The 20,271-nt window shown below is 36.6% G+C and overlaps 4 protein-coding genes across 7 annotated transcripts; 1 reads left to right on the plus strand and 3 right to left on the minus strand.

Moving 5' to 3' along the window:
* Positions 322-1,769, plus strand: LOC18609709 (transcription factor TT2). Its single transcript, XM_007044960.2, has 3 exons — positions 322-547; positions 650-779; positions 879-1,769. Exons 1-3 carry the CDS (start codon positions 412-414, stop codon positions 1,516-1,518), a joined length of 906 nt encoding a protein of 301 aa, XP_007045022.2. The 5' UTR covers positions 322-411; the 3' UTR covers positions 1,519-1,769.
* Positions 2,689-6,573, minus strand: LOC18609710 (adenylate kinase 4). The gene is made up of 7 exons (XM_018114551.1): positions 6,320-6,573; positions 6,078-6,195; positions 5,400-5,545; positions 5,171-5,290; positions 4,894-5,061; positions 3,635-3,724; positions 2,689-3,062 (listed from the first exon to the last, which is right to left on the minus strand). Exons 2-7 carry the CDS (start codon positions 6,187-6,189, stop codon positions 2,961-2,963), a joined length of 738 nt encoding a protein of 245 aa, XP_017970040.1. The 5' UTR covers positions 6,190-6,195; positions 6,320-6,573; the 3' UTR covers positions 2,689-2,960.
* On the minus strand, positions 7,778-15,078 carry LOC18609711 (probable pre-mRNA-splicing factor ATP-dependent RNA helicase DEAH4). Of its 4 annotated transcripts, XR_001926833.1 has the most exons (17): positions 14,759-15,078; positions 14,478-14,570; positions 14,259-14,363; positions 13,944-14,173; positions 13,513-13,565; positions 13,246-13,362; positions 12,948-13,039; positions 11,825-11,911; positions 11,352-11,566; positions 11,095-11,187; positions 10,588-10,711; positions 9,950-10,097; positions 9,566-9,635; positions 8,965-9,122; positions 8,507-8,682; positions 8,151-8,409; positions 7,778-8,067 (listed from the first exon to the last, which is right to left on the minus strand). XR_001926833.1 is itself a non-coding variant. In XM_018116511.1 (16 exons), exons 1-16 carry the CDS (start codon positions 14,956-14,958, stop codon positions 8,256-8,258), a joined length of 2,103 nt encoding a protein of 700 aa, XP_017972000.1. In that variant the 5' UTR covers positions 14,959-15,078; the 3' UTR covers positions 7,778-8,255. The 4 variants fall into 4 exon arrangements, 3 of the variants coding, with proteins under 3 accessions (XP_017972000.1, XP_017971999.1, XP_017972001.1); XM_018116511.1 differs by having other exon boundaries at positions 7,778-8,409; positions 13,944-14,161; XM_018116510.1 differs by having other exon boundaries at positions 7,778-8,409.
* Positions 15,518-18,861, minus strand: LOC18609712 (ankyrin-2). Its single transcript, XM_018114986.1, has 4 exons — positions 18,538-18,861; positions 18,135-18,410; positions 17,545-17,682; positions 15,518-17,068 (listed from the first exon to the last, which is right to left on the minus strand). The coding sequence occupies exons 1-4, from the start codon at positions 18,859-18,861 to the stop codon at positions 15,530-15,532; spliced, it is 2,277 nt and encodes a 758-aa protein (XP_017970475.1). The 3' UTR covers positions 15,518-15,529.

The raw sequence follows: 20,271 nt of genomic DNA on the forward strand, positions 1-20,271 counted from the left end.
ATCATTAAATCCCGCGAGAGAACTGAGAAGTTTATTTAAATGAATTTAATAAGGTGTTAATTAATAGGTCCCTGACTTCCACGTGAAAATAAAATCACGTTGGGAATTAATATTTTATTCGGAAAAAAGATGCTAATTACGTTCAAACTAATTTGTCCTCATGTTTCATTGGTCGTTGCTTGATGACACACATCATTCTTTTGCACTTAATTTATTAGACAAATTTATTCATTATTAGTGGTACTGTAAAATTGAACAAGGACATCTATATAAACAGCAAACGGTGACCCCCCCCCCCCCCCTCATTCACTGGGAGACGACTGCCAACTTGCGATTGGAAGTTTGCAACTTCACATACATACAAATTAACCCTAGCACACAACATTGAGGGACACGATAGAGCAGCAGCAAATGGGTAGGAAACCTTGTTGTTCACAAGAGGAGGGACTTAATAGAGGAACTTGGACAGCCACTGAAGACAAAATCCTCACTGAGTACATCAAGGCTCACGGTGAAGGAAAATGGAGAAGCATTCCTAAAGCAGCTGGTAAGTAGAGATCAGTTAGGAGGCAATTGGTAGAATAATATAATTAATTTGTTATACATAGTCATAGAGATCGAGGTCTGAAGCAGTAACATTGTCATGCAGGTTTAAAGAGATGCGGGAAGAGTTGCAGACTTCGTTGGCTGAATTATTTGAGACCTGATATTAAGAGAGGCAACATTACACGTGATGAAGAAGATCTCATCATTAGACTCCACAAACTCTTAGGCAACAGGTCTTTCTTTCTCTATTTCCATTTAGATCGTATCATGTCTACATAAATGATCTGTAACAAATACATGTAACGGGGTTTGCTGATTTTTGAACTTTGTAGGTGGTCTCTGATAGCGGGAAGACTTCCGGGCCGAACAGACAATGAAATCAAGAATTATTGGAACAGCGTTTTATCAAAGAGGGCCCAAGTGAAAGAATTCGATCATACCAATAAAGATGAAAAGAAACAAAGATTCATCAGCTGTTCCAGGAAGGCCCCAACAAGTTCAGGCGTTATCCATGCTAAGGCAGGGCGTTGCACCAAAGTCTCTTTCAGCCCGCAACAGAAAGTAACTGGAGAAGATGACAACAATACTATTGTCCGTACAGCTCCATCCATGGACGTTGAGTTGGTGCATGATACTGCTGTAGTGTCTGGATCCAGTGATGGGTCATTTACATTGCTGTCGTCCAAGGAAGAAAATCCTTCTATATCAAGGTTTGCTATGGATTTTGACATTGGGGAAAGCAGCATTCCAGAAGCTCTTGCTTCTGACTTTTCACAGCTTAGTGACTTTGATTTTTGTGATATAAACACTGTGATATATGAATATGGGACAAAAGATAACGGTCAAGCACTTGTGTCACTGGAGGGAATGGTGGGAAATTGGAGCGGCAATGGTCTCGTTGACGCTAACTTGGATTCAGATTTTGGATTTTTGGCTGGTTTTCTTGAGTCCGATGGAGACTTAACTATCTGATTACATTGTTGAGAATTCAAATTGGATTTTGAACTTTTCTTAGATATTGCATGCACTTGACACGATTTTTATGATCGTTTGTCTATTTTTGTACAATCCAATGTACTGTGAAGCCCATGCCGTCCAGCTTGTTTACTAGTGTAGAAACAAGAGCATCTCATTGCACCAAAAAGAAGAGCATGTTCAGCCAAGAACAAATTTAAGAAAATGACAAAAAAGTTCTATCTATTTAAATAACCAAAGGATGGGATACTTCAGTGTTTTTAAAAATCAGAATCAACAGTGTTTAATTGAGCAAATTGTGAACATGCTTATTCTTCAACAGTGATAATTAGGTTGTGCGAGATGGATGACGATAGTATGCTTTTCATTTCTAAGCGGTCATTGCCACTGCTTCAACTTTCATGTCTAAGCGGTCGTGTACTTGAAAGAATTGTTTAGGGGGGTTTGATTTCAAGGACAGTCAGTTGGATCTTGACTGATGTTTCTCCTATGTATGTTCAGTTCATGTTGGTAGTTTGCCGGTTAACACGTTCCAACATTTAAGCATTACTATTCAATAACCGAGTTCAACTGCGTGTTGTACTCCAGAAAAAAAAAAGGGTTAACTATAAGTCGGCAGGTGGTTCTCACATCCTAGAAGACGGAAGGGAAAAGGGTATAGGAAGTTTAACCAGAGGACAAGGTCTGAGGTTATCAGGTTGAAGAAAGTGGGATCGTATGCAGCTGCTAGGGGCATAATACTCCATGGCCGTTTAACTTGCCTTTTATAAGCTTAAGGTTTTCTTCTGCTGATTTTTGACTACATTCTTTTCAACCGCGGATGAACAACAGTGAGGAACATTTTCGCTAGGAACCCTCGTCCTGCAGGGTGTCAGTCGCCTGACTAGATAGCAATTTGGGGTTTGACTCAAGTGGAAAAATAAGGCAAAGGATTAAGTAAAGACCAGTCCAAGCCCTATAAAGCTCTACCATCCTCTCGTATCAAAAAAACAATCAACCATTGCAACAAAATTTACCCACATTCTGCATCTACCAACTCTCTGTAATTTGTTGGAGCAAAATGATAAACTAATATTGAAATATAGGGGCATGAATTGAATACCTCCAGTATAGTTTTGCTCCAAAAAAAAAAAAAGGATAGTGATCCGATAAAAAATAAACAAAACAAACCAAAATGGGGAACAAATTTCAGAACAGTAATCACTTTGAAAGAAGAAATGACGCCAGTGCCTATATATCAGAAAATTATCACATCAGAGTATTACCACAAAATCTGCAGTAAACTATTATTTTGTAGCAAAAACACCTCTTGGGCTCACAAAACCAGCAGATGCTCAAGTCTTAAAACAAAAACTGCTAATTTGCCGATCCGACAATGTATCGGATTAATTTGAACAATTTAGAAGAAATGGAGAATGTGAAAGATGAAGGATCAAGTCCTAAGAAGAGAGAACCTTCAGAACCTCAGAGGTGACCTCATTTGGGGGTCTCTCTGCATGAAGATTGGCAAGAATACCTTTGTTACCATAATAATCAATAACCTGCAAAAGAAACAATTTGAATTTCTTTATAAGATCACCATGAAACAGGGAGAATGAAAAGGTACAAAACACAACCCTAAAAATGTCCAGAAAACCTGAAATTGAATAAAGGGGGCTCAAAAGGCCATCTAAAATCAGTGATTTAAAAAATCATGATGCTTGATAAGCTCAAGTTTGACAGTTTATCACAAATATAACACAAGATGGACACTCTAATTGTAGAATGCAGTTACGGATTCTGTAGAAAAGGACAAAAAAAGTTCCTAGAGACAATGAAAACAATCTGTGTTGGATAAACTGATTAAAGACCCCATCTAAAATCAGTGACTTCAAAGAAACTTTGATACTGCATAACCTCATGTCTTGAAACAATTTACTGCAGACAAACACAAGATAGAAGTTCCAATCTTAGAATTCAGTATGCAGGTAAATTATGAAACTAAAACTATACCTAGGGCAGGAATACATGGACATACAGCAAAACATTGATAAGCTACAGAAAAAGGAAAAGTGCAATGACAAAAGAGTCAATGAATTCCATTATTGTTCCAGAAAGAAGGAAAGTAGCCTACCGGTTCAGTCTGCCTATGAAAACCCTCCAGCCTTGACTTGAGCACTGCTGGGGTATCATCCTTTCTTTGAATCAAAGGCTCTCCAGTGACCTTCAGTGAACAGCATGAATAAGATGAGATATAGGGTGCAAGCAAAGAGAACCTTTGACTCTGGCTGTAGATATACATCCACAAAGTTCGAAGAAATATGGTGATCAAATATAAATATTCAAGTTTGAAGTACAGAAATATGCATGATTACTAGGTATCATTCTTCATTACATATGTAAGAGTACTGAACAACCCATAGAACCTGCATATTCATCTTAAATATGTAATGAAGATTCTTGGAATTTTCTAAAGAAATATTTTAGAGATTAATCCCAGGATTTTAACCCAGTATGTAATCAATATCAATGGAAGGAAATTGCCTTGAAACCAATCCCAATTTTATGATCCTTAACGTTAAGCAAGAATTTAGCTGTATTGAAGGAGAATGCATGTACTGTCTTCTTGCTTGATGAACTCAAAGATGATTGCAAAGATTGCATGTTATGCTATTTTTTGCTTAATGAACTCAAAGATGTTTGCAAAGACAGAAAAGATTTTAAGGACATTGAGAATGGCACTGTAGTTTGAACAATCAGTCTAGGTATTTAAACTAATAGAGCTTTGCAGATAGTGCAAGTCTGAATCTGGTCCCTCTACTTTCTCAATTCAAAGATTTTAGCCCCTCTAACCCAATTTTAATGAATTTAACTCTAGCACTTTTTTGAAAAATTAATTTGAGGACAATTAATAACGGTGTTAAATTTCTGCAATTAAATTCAGTCACGTAGCTTTTTGGTTGACGACATGACATGTCAACCAGAATTGTTTTGGCCATGTGGCACAATTTAGTAAAAAAAACCTTTATTTTTATATAAAATACTAATTTTTCATTTTCAAATTTAGAAGTAGTAATTATTATTAGTTAAAATAAAATATGATATTTTAGACTGATATGTATCACCTGACCAAAAAATTAATACACCTCAACATGTCAAGTCATCACCAGAATGCAACATCATCCAAGTTAAAAGCAAAATTTAAGTACCATTATCAATTGTCCTTAAGTTGACTTTTAATAAAAGTGCAGAAATTAAATTTATTAAAATTTATGTAGAGAGACTAAACCTGGAAATTGAAATGGTAAAAGTACCAAAATTTAAACTTAGACCAGATTCACTCAATGTCAATAATCATCTTATAATAGAAAAAATGAATCAAAAAGCACCTACATCATCAACACCAGGAACTTTGGGAGGTGCAAATTTAGTATGGTAGGTTCGACCACTGGAAGGATGTATCCATCGACCAGTGATCCTCTCCTCCAATATGGAATCATCAATAGCAAAGTTCAACACCTTGTCAATCTTAGTTCCCTGCTTTTGAAGCATCTCATCAAGCTGTATCAAAGATAACAAATATGATTGGACTCGTCAGAATATCAAAGCCAAAATAAAATTCAACAAGAAAAGATGCACAGAGATATTATGAAATAAAAACAAACATCACCTTCTGTGCCTGGACCACAGTCCTGGGAAAACCATCTAAAATAAAACCTCTTTGGCATGAGGGTTTTTTCATGGCTTCATCAATTATTCCAACCACCAAATCATCAGAAACAAGTTCCCCCTACATGACCAAAACAGATGTACTAATATTACAATCCACAATGAGATGAATAGACAACAAGTTACAAGCCTATAGGGAACAGAAAATGAGGAGAAAAGAAAGAATATACTTTATCCATAGATTCTTTGGCCTTAATTCCAAGCGGTGTTTTAGCAGCAACTGCAGCTCTGAGCATATCACCTGTGGCTAAATGGCACAAGCAGTAGTCATCCTTAATTATGGGTGATTGTGTACCCTTTCCGGATCCAGGGGGACCTGAAGTTCATTAAAATTTTCAGTTCAATCACCCAACTCTAACAAGCTATGCATAGTTCTCTAATGGGAAAACACCTCCCCACTCCCGAGAAAAAAAAGAGCACTTATGTTTTGCATATCATTTGGTATTTAGTTCCATAGAAATCTAATTGTGGCTTGACGGTAAACTCCAGTCCCTTTAAGAATTAACTGATTGGTATTAAGCAATAAAAGGTGGGAAGTTCGTAAACTTCAGAGCCTCATACAAATTGGACACAAAAGAATGCACAAAAAAGGTTTTGAAGTTTGAACTACTGCAATTCAAGCCAGATTCAAAACCAATAATAAAAAGGTCCAATAATCATCACTGAAACACACAGCAAACTCAGCTAAGAAATCCTAGAACCCCACAACAAAGTTCTATAAATAGACAAATTTTTGAATGAGACCTACCACAGAAAAACTAAACCTTCAAGAAAACACTAAGAACGAAACTTTCTCTATAAAAATATATATATAACACTACAAGACATATCAAACCCAAGAAACAAACCAATAAGAATGAGGCGTTTGTCAGGCTTGGAGGAGCACTTGAAGCGACGAAGCAGTTCAGTCATAATATCAACGGAAGGTACATCTTCCAAAGCCACTGCAGAACTCGCCATTTCTTTCTGAAAAAATATTACTAGGTGAAAAAAAAAACAAAATTGAAATATTATATGGAAGAAGAGAGAAAGGGAGAAAGGTTGAAGATTATAGAGAAAGATTATATAGGAAGAAGAGGGTAGGTGGAACCGTGGGAAGGTGTCGTATATGTATCTTCAATTTTGGTAAGAGACTTATGTTAAAGAGTAGTTGGACTTTTTCTTTTGGTGGGTTGGGGACTTCACTTGGGGTTGGTTGGTATTGTTGGTGGCGCTGAATGTTGCTGCCTTGTTGGGCGTTGGATCATTCTCCTGTTTCCGCCTCCAAGCTCCCACTGTTGTTTCTTTTTTTTGTTTTGTTCGGTTTTGCCCTCATATGGTGCTTGGAATTGCCGCTGTCGTCCTCTGCCCACTGCCCTGCCCTCCCTAACCTTTTTGACTTCATTTTTTGGTTTCTTTTTAAATTGAGGAAAGCTTGAATCATCCCAGCAGGCCGTTTAGCAGTCAACCTCACGAGATACTAAAAAAAGTTTATACTTTCAATAATATAGTTATAATAACTATAAAATAAGAATAAAAGACTTAATACTTGTAAAAATCTTTAAATTATTTAAAAATTTTAAATAAGATTTTATTTTTTTATTAACTTCAACTAAATTTTTTTATTTTTTATTTTAATCAAATAAATTTTTATAATTAATAATTAATTATTGATATTAATTAAAATATTACTTGTTATTTTATATTTACGTGATGTTAACATAAAATATAAAAAATATTACATAATTATATCATTATAGATGATGATATATTAATATGTCACACCATTGTCATGCAATATTTTAATTAATTATTAGTTATAAAATTTATTGAGTTCAAAATAAAAATAAAAAGATCGAATAAATATAATAAAAAAATATTTAAAATTTTTTAAATAGTGACACTTACGAGAGAAAGTCGACTATTTCGTTGCTCAGAATTGAAAAGATAAAAAAATGGAAACAAGAAAAAAAATTAGAAAAACACTGAGATGGGTTCCAATTTTGTGGGCCACGCGCAAACAGAAACAACTATCCACTTATCCTTACTAAATCCTTTGGCCCAACTACGCCGGCGAACCTTAGGTATTTTTGTCGTTGTCAGATGAATAATGGTGGCCGATGTAATTTTTTCGAAAATATATTTCATATTTTCAATCATCAGTTGGGCATAATTTGGATGCAAACTAGTCTTTGCTGCAGTAGCCCGTACATAGAAATCTTCCAAGGACTGAATTTATTGAGAATTCACATCATGGGATTGTGTTTTCTTCTGAAATGGGGCCGTTGGCAATCATTACCATTCCTAGGCTAGTTCCTTTAAGGCCCACTACTTGTCATTCAAGTGTGAACCTAAGCCTTTAGCATCCACAACAGATTTAACAAATCCTATGTTCATGAGATGACGACCTAATGCTGACATTTCTCCATCTCATATGAAGCAAATTAATGGAACTCATTCAATTAAAGCAAAAAAAAAAAAAAAGCAAAAGGGGATAAACATTTGTCTTTTGTGGCAAATTAAAATAATAACTATATCAAAAGAATAATAAAGAAAACCCCTTCCAAAGTACAAATTCCATATGAGAAAAGAGATAGAATGGCTAATTTGACAATTGGGTCAGGGCAATTAAGCCTTAATCCCATCTCTATTTCATCTGTGAAGGCAAGAATCTTTTTCCACTTATAAGCTATATTAATTAAGAATTATATCAACACTAGTCATCTCAACATCAACTGATCCAAACCCTTATGATTTCGTGTAGGGAAGGAACGAAATTTGCAAGTTCACCCGAATAATCAAATAAATGTAGCTTGCCTCCAGCAGCATACTGTATTCCAAACACTCGTTTAGCAAAGCCTGTGTGAGCATCAAATCATAGAAAAGGTTCACATGCCATTAGGAACGCGCAAAGGAATTGATAGTGGGAAGAGAAAGCATACATGATTCTCAGTCTCGTCGGCTTTTTTCCAAATTCGCAGGCCAGCCCCATGAGTAAATAAGCAGCACTTTGCCGGTCTGCTAAGCGTCAACATAATTATACAAGCTCAATTTTTTGCCTTGCGAGCAAGAAAACGTTCCCTAGCTGCCTGAATTTTACTCTCACGCTCTTGAGGAACTGTAACAACTTCAGCTTCCCTTTTTGGCAACTCTGACATGCTTCCCTCAGTTCCCTCTTCTACCTGACCCAATCCACCACCACTTCATGCAAAAAGAAAAGGGTTAAGCTCGAATACATTAAATCTTAAATTAGAGAACAGAACCATACTCTCCATAGAACTGCCGAAATCTTATTTACCTTAATTTACTGACATTAAGTTTCTCAAGCTTATCTAAAATCGGCATAACCCATTGCCTCTCTACAGCACACACATTGCGCATGTATGGGCGTGAGGTAGAAATAAGTTCGTGGTAGACAACATAACTTCCATATAATCCATCGTCATCTGGCTGTAGCACAGAGGAAGGATGCACCTAACATCAACAGAAATTGTTTTTAGGGATATTTCGTACATCAATAGACTAGAAAGATCAAGAATCAGCAAAGGATGGTTTGGAATTTAATGCTCGATGCTATTGCTTTTCATAAACTAAACCAGATAAACTATCACAATCTCTGTTCTGACTATGTATGTGATGTCTTAAAACTCAATCTTTTACCAAGGAATTGTAGCAACCTAATTTACATAATGCTCTCATAGGCTGAAATTTAATAAATGAAAGCAACAAAATACCACAGACTAAACTGCTAGATACCTGCACTAGTTGGGACTTAAAACCCAGCGTTCGATAGCCATTATGATGCCTCATCCGCTCAGCAAGCTGACTTGCATAGCCTATGCACAAAGCCTTCCTCAAATTCCTATAATTCTGGTGTCCTTTCCGACTTTGATTAGCTTGCACATCTGATGACCCTGCTTTTCAGATCAAATATAAATCATTAATGCAATAAAGAAACTTCAAAGAAGAAGAAAAATGGCAAAGACTATGATATTGGAAGACTGGGTTATTAACTGCCAGATTTCTAAAGAAAGAGAGGTTGCAATGCATTTCCCTGTTTCCAAACCTACACATGCATTCCAGTTATTACTGCCACATAAAATGCAAGTGATGAGCAGGAAGTTTCGTCGAATGTTTATCTATGATCTAAATTGAGAAGCTAAGGCTACAATGGTCCAAACTGTTATTTCAAGTAAGAATTATTTTCCTGGAAAGCAGATTTATGCTGCATAAGGGCAAAGACACCAAACACGTACTTCTTGTGAATACATGAGTTATAAATATGCAAAGTAAAGCCAAGTCAAATTAACAAAAGCAAAATCTCCAGATATCACCACTAAGGCAAATCAACACTAACCCTTTGCTATCTTCTGCATTATCTGAGATAACTGCTTTCGAACTTCTTTGACAAACAGCATTCCTCGCACCTACGGATAGTAAGGTCCGCGCATGTTATTAATCTTTAGCATGAGAACTGGGTATGCACACACATCGGGTACTTGATGCAGATTTCTATTATTGTTTAATGAAAAGCAACTAATGCCTCCATCACATACATGGAAAAAGTCAAAGAAGTAGGCCAAATTTATTGCAATAACATAAAAGTATTTAGTGACATTACAGAGTTTAGCATAAAATAATCCAAATGGCTTGCCTAATGTCTTACACTTTCTAAAAACATGCTTTCTTGCTTTCCAAAGAAAAAATACATGCTTTCTCAATTAAAAGATAGGAAGGATACCTGCAAGTCATAATATTTGCACCAGCCAATATCATAGTCATTTTCATCCCAGCATTCAAAGATCTGTAACAACTGAATGTGATCACCAAAACCAGAACCGTCAGGAAGGTCCAAAGGAGGGTGTTTCCTTTTCTTTTCATTACTCTTGCTGCAGGTAGAGAAAATTATGTTATTTATTGTTACAAACCATCACTAACCATTCAGTAGTGAATAAAACAACTTCACAAATATAGAAATATAGACTTCATTTCCATAGATGGAATTTTAATATAATTAGCCCCCAACCTTCCCATCCCCCAAAAAATCAAGTCTGTCCCCCACATAATAAAGTAAAACAATTTCACTCTCCTTTTCGGTCAATCAAATGAGCCTTAGAGAAAACTTGAAGAACATGAGGATATTAGACCAAACGCATAAAGAGCCTTAGAGTATAAGATTTAGTGGAAAACATCTAAAAGGTTTTTGTTTTCACCAAATAAGGTATTACATCTGCATGCAGCAGGAACTACAAACTATAATCTGCATAATTTAAAAAGAATATAAGTTCAACAAGTTGCTCATAAAATTAAAGATAACAGGAAAAGCTATAGACAACAACCCCATAATGGACAATCTCATAAAGACTTCCATGATTTAACCTTCGATTGGGAAGCAAATTTGTTTCTGCTGATAACATTGCAGCAACGGTCAGAGCCTGGGACAAGCAACCATATTCATTTGCCTCAATTAAGGTTCTTGAAAGTGAGGGTTCCAATGGGAGCTCTGCATGCAAATACAAAGTTTTGCAGTGAGCTCATCTGCAAAGTGGTACAGTTTATGACAAAAACGATCCACTAATAATATTATATGTACATAAGTCAATGCCGTTATTAATACCAGAAAGAGTGGCAATTTAATTCCAAGACAAGTAGTAATTAATTAATAAATAAAATTTCTTTAAATTACAATAGACAGTAACTCACATGCATTCCAGTTCTACATGTGAGTTAAATAACAATCTATGAAGGTAGTCATTCTGAGTTTGGTTTCACAGAAAGGGGTGCTAATTGGTCATCAGGAACACCACATTATACATGCATTTATCAACTAACAGCAACACACCTTTGTTCGCATGGTAATAGTTGGTAAGCAAAATAAATCCTTACCAGCCATTGTTCGCCCAACACTTGTGATTGATCCATTTTCATCAATAGCATCAATCAGATATAGTTGCTTTAAAGCATCTTCTAATGACTCAGCTGCAATTAAACCAATCAAATTTAATTGATATCCAAAAGTAAACATTTAGCAGAAACTGCAAAATACAGAGGTAGAACGAAAATTTTAAAACAGTGACAACTCAAATGCATGTTCTTTCTTTCTGCCCAAACAACAAATGAACACAAAAAGAATGCATTCTTACTAGAAGGCGGATCGAGAAAATCAAACTTTAGAATATCGATATCAGGGAGATCCAATGACTTTAGATAAAGAACAGTGCCAGCAAGAGAAGATCGCTGTATTTCAGGAACTGTTACATCAAGGAATTCATCATTGTAAACCCTGGATGGGTATAACCGGTAGCACTTCCCAGGACGTGTTCTTCCAGCTCGTCCAGCACGTTGATTAGCTTGTACCCTCCAATCATACAAACAAAAGATGACGTCAAAAAGAAAGAAGGGAAAGAAATAAGAAATCATTCGCAAGAATACTACTAATTGAACACTCAAGTGACAAAAGAAAGACAAGAACATATAAGTTGTTGATGCAAAATCGTGCATATTACGAAAACTGAATTTACAAACAAATAATGACCAGAAAAGAATCACAACTGTAAGTTGTGTGACTAGTAACACATGAATATGCTGCAAAAGAAACAATAAGTCATCTACTTACTTGCTAACTTGAACAACATCAAGGGAATACATTCCAGTTGCTGGGTTGTATTGCCGTTGCTTTACATAACCAGAATCAATAACATACCTATCAATATGCAGATAATTAATGAAGAGAGAACGCCAATCAAATCAAAGTATCAATTCATTTGATCTTATTAACTGAGACCATGCATAAAAGCAGATGGCAGACTTATACACACAATACAATGTATCATAATAATATAGTCATTATTGGACTATATATAAGTTTTAACATAGACCAGGAACCTCAGGACCAAATAGCAGCTCCGTCCATAGGTTGAAAACTTTATGCTGATAAAATTAAGAATCAAAAAGGAAGCAAGATAGTAAACCAAAAAATAAAATTGTGTTCTAATTAAGAAGAAGAAGAAGAAGAAACACTCTTCCATTTGATATGTTTGATCATGCACTTATTACATTACATATATGAAACAAAAGTCTTCCACTAGATATTCACTAAATCGTACAAGATTATTCATATATAGAGAACAAGGATAGCATTGCTTCTTAGATTCTATTTGGCCATTTAGTTAATTCTTTATTTTTATTTCAAAACCTATATAATCATGGTATTGTAGCAATTACTTTGCAGAGATCAGAAATATTCACATAATATGTTAAAAAATTAGGAGCTTTTGTACACATTAGTAGCACTCATAAAATTCATTGCCCACGCTAGCTTCTATTCAGAAGGTAAAAAAAAAAAGAAAAGCAAGGCTGACAACAACCTGAACCTAAAGCTCTTGCCTTTTGTGTTAAGCCCTCCATCTCCATAGAAGAATCATTCAACAGTGATGCAACAGATAAAAGTTTCACTGATGCTGGAAATGATTCTATGAAAATTTCATCACCATATAGCCACCTCATCAGTGCCAGCTCTGATATGTTTAACAGGTTGATATTGAAAACTTCTAAAATTCTCTACACCCAAGTAGAAATCAGTTTAAGCAAATTTTGACCCTAATCAAGCCTATTAAATGTAAAAAGAAAATTAATTAGGGTAGAAACAATTAATTTTGGCAAGGAGAGAGGCCACATCATGGAAATTTATATTAACAAACAAAGACAAGCAACATTTTACAAATATCGAGTTTGCTTACACAACACCATCAACTGTCAAAGAAGTTTCAGCTATGTTTGTGGCAACAATAAAACGCCTACAGTTTGGAGGTGGAGGACTGAATACACGCACCTGTTGTGTCATAGCAAACACAAAAATGTCAACCACAAAATTATGCAAATTCAAAACTACTACTATCTGCATCTCAAGACCAACTAGCTTCAATTAATTTCATTTCCAATGGTGCAAAGAAGGCACAATCATGCCAATATTGTTGATAAGATTTGAGGAAACACTGTCCTGGTAGAGAAAAAGAATAGCTGAGACAGAAAGCATACCTGCATTTCAGGTGGCAAGGAACCATGGAGAGGAAGGATTATGGCATCCATGCAGGACCCTTCCTCTAGACTTCGAACTTTATCCTCCAGCTTCAATACCAACTTCTCTATATCATCCTATAAATGACCACTCAACTTTAATAAGCAATAGAATAATTGTAAAAGAAACATCAAAATCATCAATGAATCAATGGTATAAGCAAGCAGAAGTTACAAGTTAAACCAGCACCCAATACCACCCTAAGATGGAAGAGAGAGAAAGCTTGCCTGTCCAGTCATGAAAATTAAGACATCACCCTCTGGTTCCCGAACATGTATATCTGCGAGAACCAATTAATTAGTAAGACATTATCAGAGCAAATATGATGGCTGGGAATATTTCAGAAACCTAAAATTTTCCCTGCAAATCAAGGTTAAGTTTTAGTCAATATCCACTGTGGCTTAACAGCTAGGAACACCCTAGTCACACAACTTGGCCACTCTGATAATACTACTAATCAATATATGCTTAGTGAAGGAATAAGAGTCACCATAGGAGAACAGAGTCTTATTTCTTTCTGCATTAACCATGTAAATAGAGCTGATCTAGATGCAAAAAACAAAGGCGTAAGCCTAAACAACAAGAAATGGCTACCATATATGCAGAATAAAAAGCTTGAAACACAGAATATGTAGTCAATGAAAATTTCCCATCATACCAAGAGCTGTTTTTAATGAAGACTCAACATAGCTTGTAGGGCGTTCCTTGCTGTAGAATATTTCGACAGGAAACAATTTTCCAGGGACAGTCAATAAGGGACAATCTGAAAAGAACTTAGACACTTTTTCACCATCAAGGGTTGCTGATGTGATCAGAACTTTTAAATTGGAGGCACGACTTCCAACCAAGCGTTTCATCAACCCCAGCAAAATATCCCTAAGAAATGAACTATTGGATTACCTTAGCATAATCCAAATGAAACTGATACAAACAAAGCATACAAAAAAGAAACTACATAGAAGGTAAACCTTACGTGTTCAGACTTCTCTCATGAGCTTCATCCAAAATAATAACAGAATACTGATTCAGTTCAGGATTTGACAGACTTTCACGAAGGAGCACTCCATCAGTAAGGTATCTATGCAGTTTTCATAACCCTATAGTTAACAAACCAATAGACTCGGCAATTCACAACAACAATACTAATAACACTGAAACCGAAAATTGGACTAATTAAGCTAAAGTTGATTACTTGATTTGCGTTCTTTCCGAAGTCCTATCCTCAAACCGGATGGCGTAACCTACTTCTTCCCCAAGCCTAACACCAAGCTCCTGCGCAACTCGCCTACACGCATAAAAAAATCAGAAGAAAAAAATTGATTCAAACAGTTTCCTTCAACAATTAAGCGACGTAGGATTAGCAAACAGTTACGTAGTTTTGAATTCCTAAAGCATTTCATTTCCCTTTTTTTCCCTTACTGCAAATTGAAATTAACTAGAAGAAGAAGAAGAGAGTCTGCTTTGAAAAAGTACCTGGAAACGGAGACGGCGGCGACGCGGCGGGGCTGAGTGACGGCGACGATTCCGGAATCGGTGTAGCCTTTTCGGTGAAGCATCTGAGAGAGCTGAGTGCTCTTTCCGGAACCGGTCTCTCCTATTATAACCACCACTGGATTCTGTTCCACTGTTTCAATGATTTTCTTTTCGAATTGCACGATCGGAAGATTCGCCATTGATTAGATACAAGCAATTCTTTTCCAATTTGATCGAAGTTTTAGGGTTTTAGGAATTTATTTTTTTTCGAGCGGTTTCTGCATATTTGAATTGGAGATTTCTGAGTGGGGTAGAAAGTTGAAAAGGAAGTGGCAATGTTAACGAATAACGACTTAACGTTGCCCTATGCTTTTGTTAATTGCGTTTGTTACCCTAATTTTATATCATATTTAAAAAAAACGCTATTTTCTTTTGATTTAATGTCTATTTGCCCTTCTTCTGCTCTGCAGGTTATCGGATTGTTTTAAATTTAACTTTTAAATAAGATGGTCTCCTTAAACCCAAGCTATTATTACCTTCTTTGTTATAAATAGAATAAATAAATATGTTTTAATTACCATAACTTTGTTTCTCATTAAATATTAAATTTTTAGACGGATAGCTTGTAGGTAACGAACCATGCATTAGACCTTGTCTGTCTTTTTTTTTCTTTTGCCTCTGGCTCGTTGATCTAAAACATTAAAATTGCAATCAGAGAAAGAAAAATAAAAGCTTCACATCTACAATGACAACTGGTGTGAGCAAATTACACTATTTTTGCTCGCAAAAAATGGCTTCCCTTGTCACAAGTCTAATCCCTCGTACCCACAATTGAGCCATTTCAACCCCACCATCACACACGAAATGCACCTCCTTGTTCTTTGTAGTCAACACATGGAACATTCCTGGTTCTTCCACATCAAACTTCCTCCTGCGGTTCCATCGAAACTTTTCACTAGGACCAACCTCAGCTCCTTTGCAGATCACGTTTCTCCTACTCGACTTGCCCCAACGCAGAACACCAGCAGACTCCATCATCCTCAGCACTTTACTATGGGGTGATCCTTTGCCGCACCTCGTGTGCTTCTTCATTCGGCTTCCATCTACCACCAGAGCTCGAGCGAGCTCATTAAGAATTACATTCTCTGCATCGTTTTCGTAAGCTTTTTTCCTTGCAAGCGAAAGAGCTGTTTCATGCCTTGCGTTTTCGATGTCACATTTTGCCCCGCAAGAAATTAGAAGTTCGCACACTCCACCATAGCCTCCCCTTGCTGCTAGCATTAAAGGGGTGTATCCATCAGCATCAAAGGCATTAACATCGCAACCTCTACTAGTTAAGGTGTGAACCATATTTAAGTCTCCACGGTTTGCTGCACGATGTAGAGCATAAAACCCGATGGGACCATTGGCCTCTTCAAGTGCAAACTCCAGCATTAACTGGTCGAATACATCACCGTTCTGGTTTAACTCTAACAAACTGATGGCAGTGTCACCGTATTTGTTAGACAAGTTTACATTAGCACCAGCAGATAAAAGTAATCTGAAAATTTCCACATGGCCACCTGATGCAGCCATCATCACAGCTGAATATCCATCGTCATCTTGTTCATTAAGGTTAATATCTGTGCGCTTAAGGAGTTTTTTCAAGGCCTCAATCTCATTTGCTTGAATAGTGAACATCAAAGGAGAAAATACTGAGGGATTGCTTGATTGAGGTGTCTTCCCTGCTTGAATCACATCCACAACTGCTTGGTGGAAGCCATGAGTCCACCTGGTTAACCCTGCAATGGAGCTTGCACTTTGGCCAGCAGAGTTTACCAATCCAAAGTCAGCCCCAGCTGACGCCAGTACTTTAAGGCAGTCTTCACGTTTGTATCTAGCGCAAATCATAAGTGCAGAATCTCCAAAAGCTGTTCGGGAATTGATATCACAGCCAGGTACAATCAGGCATTGAAGAACTTTAGCAAATCCCAGTTTTGCAGCCAAATGAATAGGGCGTAGCTCTGTTCTTGAAGTTGTTTTAATTGGAAAATCAACATCAGCACCGCAGTTCAGAAGCACTTCAACTGCTAGTGCATTGTTACATAAGATGGCATGGTGGATTAGGGTCCTGCCATAGTGAAGGGTGTTTGGGGAGAGGTGTCTAAGGAGCATGCGCAAGATGGCACCACTGGCTTCAAAGTACTCCACAGCGCACCAGGTGATGGAATAAGCCTCAGCTAGTCCTGCACCGACCCTAATTTCCTCCCCTGTATCGATATCCCAGGACCAAGCTCCCAGTCTCACCTTTAGGTCCACCTTGATGCCAGCCTGTTTAACAGTTCCAATAATGCCATGTGACAAATTGACAATATTCTACACAAAACTAAACAAGAAACAATTGATTCTGAACCCTAAGGAACCTATGTCTTACTTGTTGAATTAACACCCTGTTTACATGGGAATTAAACTCGCTATATGTGCATTCAACAATGCATATTTTGACATACGCAACTACTTCAATGCCGGAGAGCTATAATGACAGTGTGATGCCACTGATATTCAATACATGAAGTATTGAATTATATGAGCACAAATAATCCAGGGGGAAAAGTGTTCTCCCTCGTGTGCTTTATAAGGAAGCGCATAAAGTAACTTGTGTCTGTCATAGCAAGACCGGCTGTCCAACTCCTTGGACATAGTTTCCTCTTTCCTAAAGATTCCTGTTTCACTAGTTTGTTCAAAATCATATAGGAGTACAATTATGGATCCATGAATCTTCATTGACTGTGTGACAAGGTGCCTACCTGCAAAAGTAATCTGACAACAGAGGTCTGTCTACTAACAACTGCAGCAGCTAGTGCATTACAGTCAATATTGGCGTGTAGAGAAGGCTTGGAAGATCGAAGAAGCACCCTATCAGTTGCATTGGCATCGACTCCGAACTGTCACCAATAAGAGCACAAACGTCGTAAAGACAACCTCAATTTAAGATTTAGATGATCAATTTCCAGAGCTGATTTATTTAGGGAAAATCAAACTTAACACTATTGTGATCACATGACAGTGTTTTACAATGGAAAAAACTTGAGAAATTCCGTCATATCAAGAACTCTTTTATCATATAGTATAAAAAAATTAAGCATTCTAGCAAAATGATGATGGTTATCAAATTTCCAACATCACTACTTGTAATAAAATGGGACTGGGCTCCCCCTCCATTAATTTTAACGATACTTTTAATCACCATTCACATGTACAACATCCATTAGTCATTCATTATGAAAATCATATCTATGAATGATAATTAAAGGTGTATTCAAAAGTACTCCTACTAATTAGCTCTATTCAGGTAGTTTGATGAGTAAACATGTAAGCATTTGCAACAGAATTTCACCTTGATAAGCGTGTCAACAACATCAACAAACCCCCTGCAGCAAGCAGAGACAAGAGCTCGTAAGGCAACGTGCGGGCGGATCATGTCAGTCGCCATCAGGCGCTTGGTGTGCCTGGTATACCCCAGGCGGCTTGCCTCCAGCAAAGCCTCCTCGCACGCCTCCTGACACGCGCCAGCATTGAGGAGCACCTCCAATATCTCCATATGACCCTCCCTGACCGTTGCCGTGGTTGCATAGCCTCGAAACAGTTCGTGGTTCACGTTGGCTCCTAGGCTCTGCCAAATAAACATACCGAACTTCAGTTCAACAGTTGAAATAAAATTAAAAAACAAAAATGGCTTTGCTTTAATTTTTTCTTTTTCCTTTTCTATATAAGTATAAATCTACTACTAACTGTTTTACCAACAATTTCTTCACGAGAGACAGGTTTCCGACATGAGCAGCGAGAAACAAGGCAGTAACTTCGGTCTTAAATTCCTCGTAATCGACAAGAACTTCGTGCGCTGCCTCTTCATGCAACAAAATCTCGGTCTTCTTCGCCTTCAAGTTCACTGTTCCAGTGAAGTTTACTTCCACGAAAGGATCAGCTAAACACTCAGACGCCAACTTCACATCATTTTCATGAAACGCATCGACGAGTCTCTGAGAAACCTCCTGTTCGTAACTGACCAGGAACACCGGTTTCCGGACAATGAATCCGCCGCCAGAACTGCCGTGCACTATCATTTTTATTTCAACCCGGTAAAAAGTTTCCGGTTATTTTTTCCCCACACAGCAGTGTTGAGAACTCTGCCTAGTGCTTTTTATTTGCCCATATAATCTGGGCCGTAATTAGCGTCTAAAAGAAGAAGAAACTTGGGTTTGTTGTTGAACCTTACAGGGTACGATGTGATTTTACCGCGACCACTTGCAAAAGTTTCGTTAAGCTCAAGCTTCCTCTCGTTTGTTGAACCAAATGCGATCCTTTCGAGAATCATTTGTTTATTTCCATATTAACCGAAACAGTTGGCCTAATACAAAGCTCATTTTCACTGCTTTGATTTAAATTTTAAATGCTAATTAACAAGTTAAACTAGTCTTATCTTGTCGCGGGCAAAGATGTTTCCTTGCATCATTGTGTGTCAGCCGGATTTGGCCTGCTTGAAAATGACTCCGTTTGAAGCTCGAGGTATTTTATTACAAAAACGATAAGAATAACAAAATTCACTGTAATTTGTAAATCAGATCCTATGCTCTTGTCATATTGACCACCAGGTTCAAATATGAAGATCAAAGACAATCAGACGGTGGAAAATCGAAAAATGTTTTCTATTTAATTCCGTGGCTATTGTGATATGTCATTTTAATAATAATAAATAATTTTTGAATTTGAGGTGAATTTGATTCCTACTCTTCATTTATAATTCAATTACAAATACATAGCAAATTCCAAAACTAAATGAATTTTTAAAGCATCCAATCCAATTCAGTTTGAGTTTGGAGGCTTATTAAGCAGTCTTCTTTGAGTATAGGCTTGGGCAATGTTTTTTCCGATTCAAATTCATCCTAAATGGACTTAAATATTAGTCATAGATATCAAAATTCCCCTGAAAAGCACCGGGAGGAGGTATTAAGTTATTGAATTTATCACTTTCAATGAAAACTCTAAGCTTTACTTAGATCATTATAGTGGATAACTTTTGATTTTCGAAACAGAATTAAATTTCAAGAGTATAATTACATGCTAGGAAAATACTAACCCTCTCATAATGTCTGTTCAAAAATTAATACGGATTACTCATGTGTTGTTCAAATAAAATGAACTATCTACATTTATAATAACAAAATTAATATAATTATTTTATTATTTTAATATTAAAAGTTAAAAGGCTTATGATGAATTCATTTGAACATACGCTTAATATTCAAATCAAAGACTTCAATTTGGACATTTTAAGTTTGAATCATGAGGGGAGATCTAGAGCACATACTTTCTAAAGTAATTAGACAAATTACTGATTTTTGAAGTCATAAAGAGGGGATTTAAAATTGGAAAATTGTCTTCAAGAAAAGTTTGGTTGCAATTTTTCATTTTTCTTCTTCAAGTAGGCCACTCATTATGTACTAATTAAGTTCAATAAAAAAAAAGGTCGACTA

Source organism: Theobroma cacao, chromosome 2, assembly GCF_000208745.1.
Source record: "Theobroma cacao cultivar B97-61/B2 chromosome 2, Criollo_cocoa_genome_V2, whole genome shotgun sequence".
NCBI lineage: Eukaryota > Viridiplantae > Streptophyta > Magnoliopsida > Malvales > Malvaceae > Theobroma > Theobroma cacao.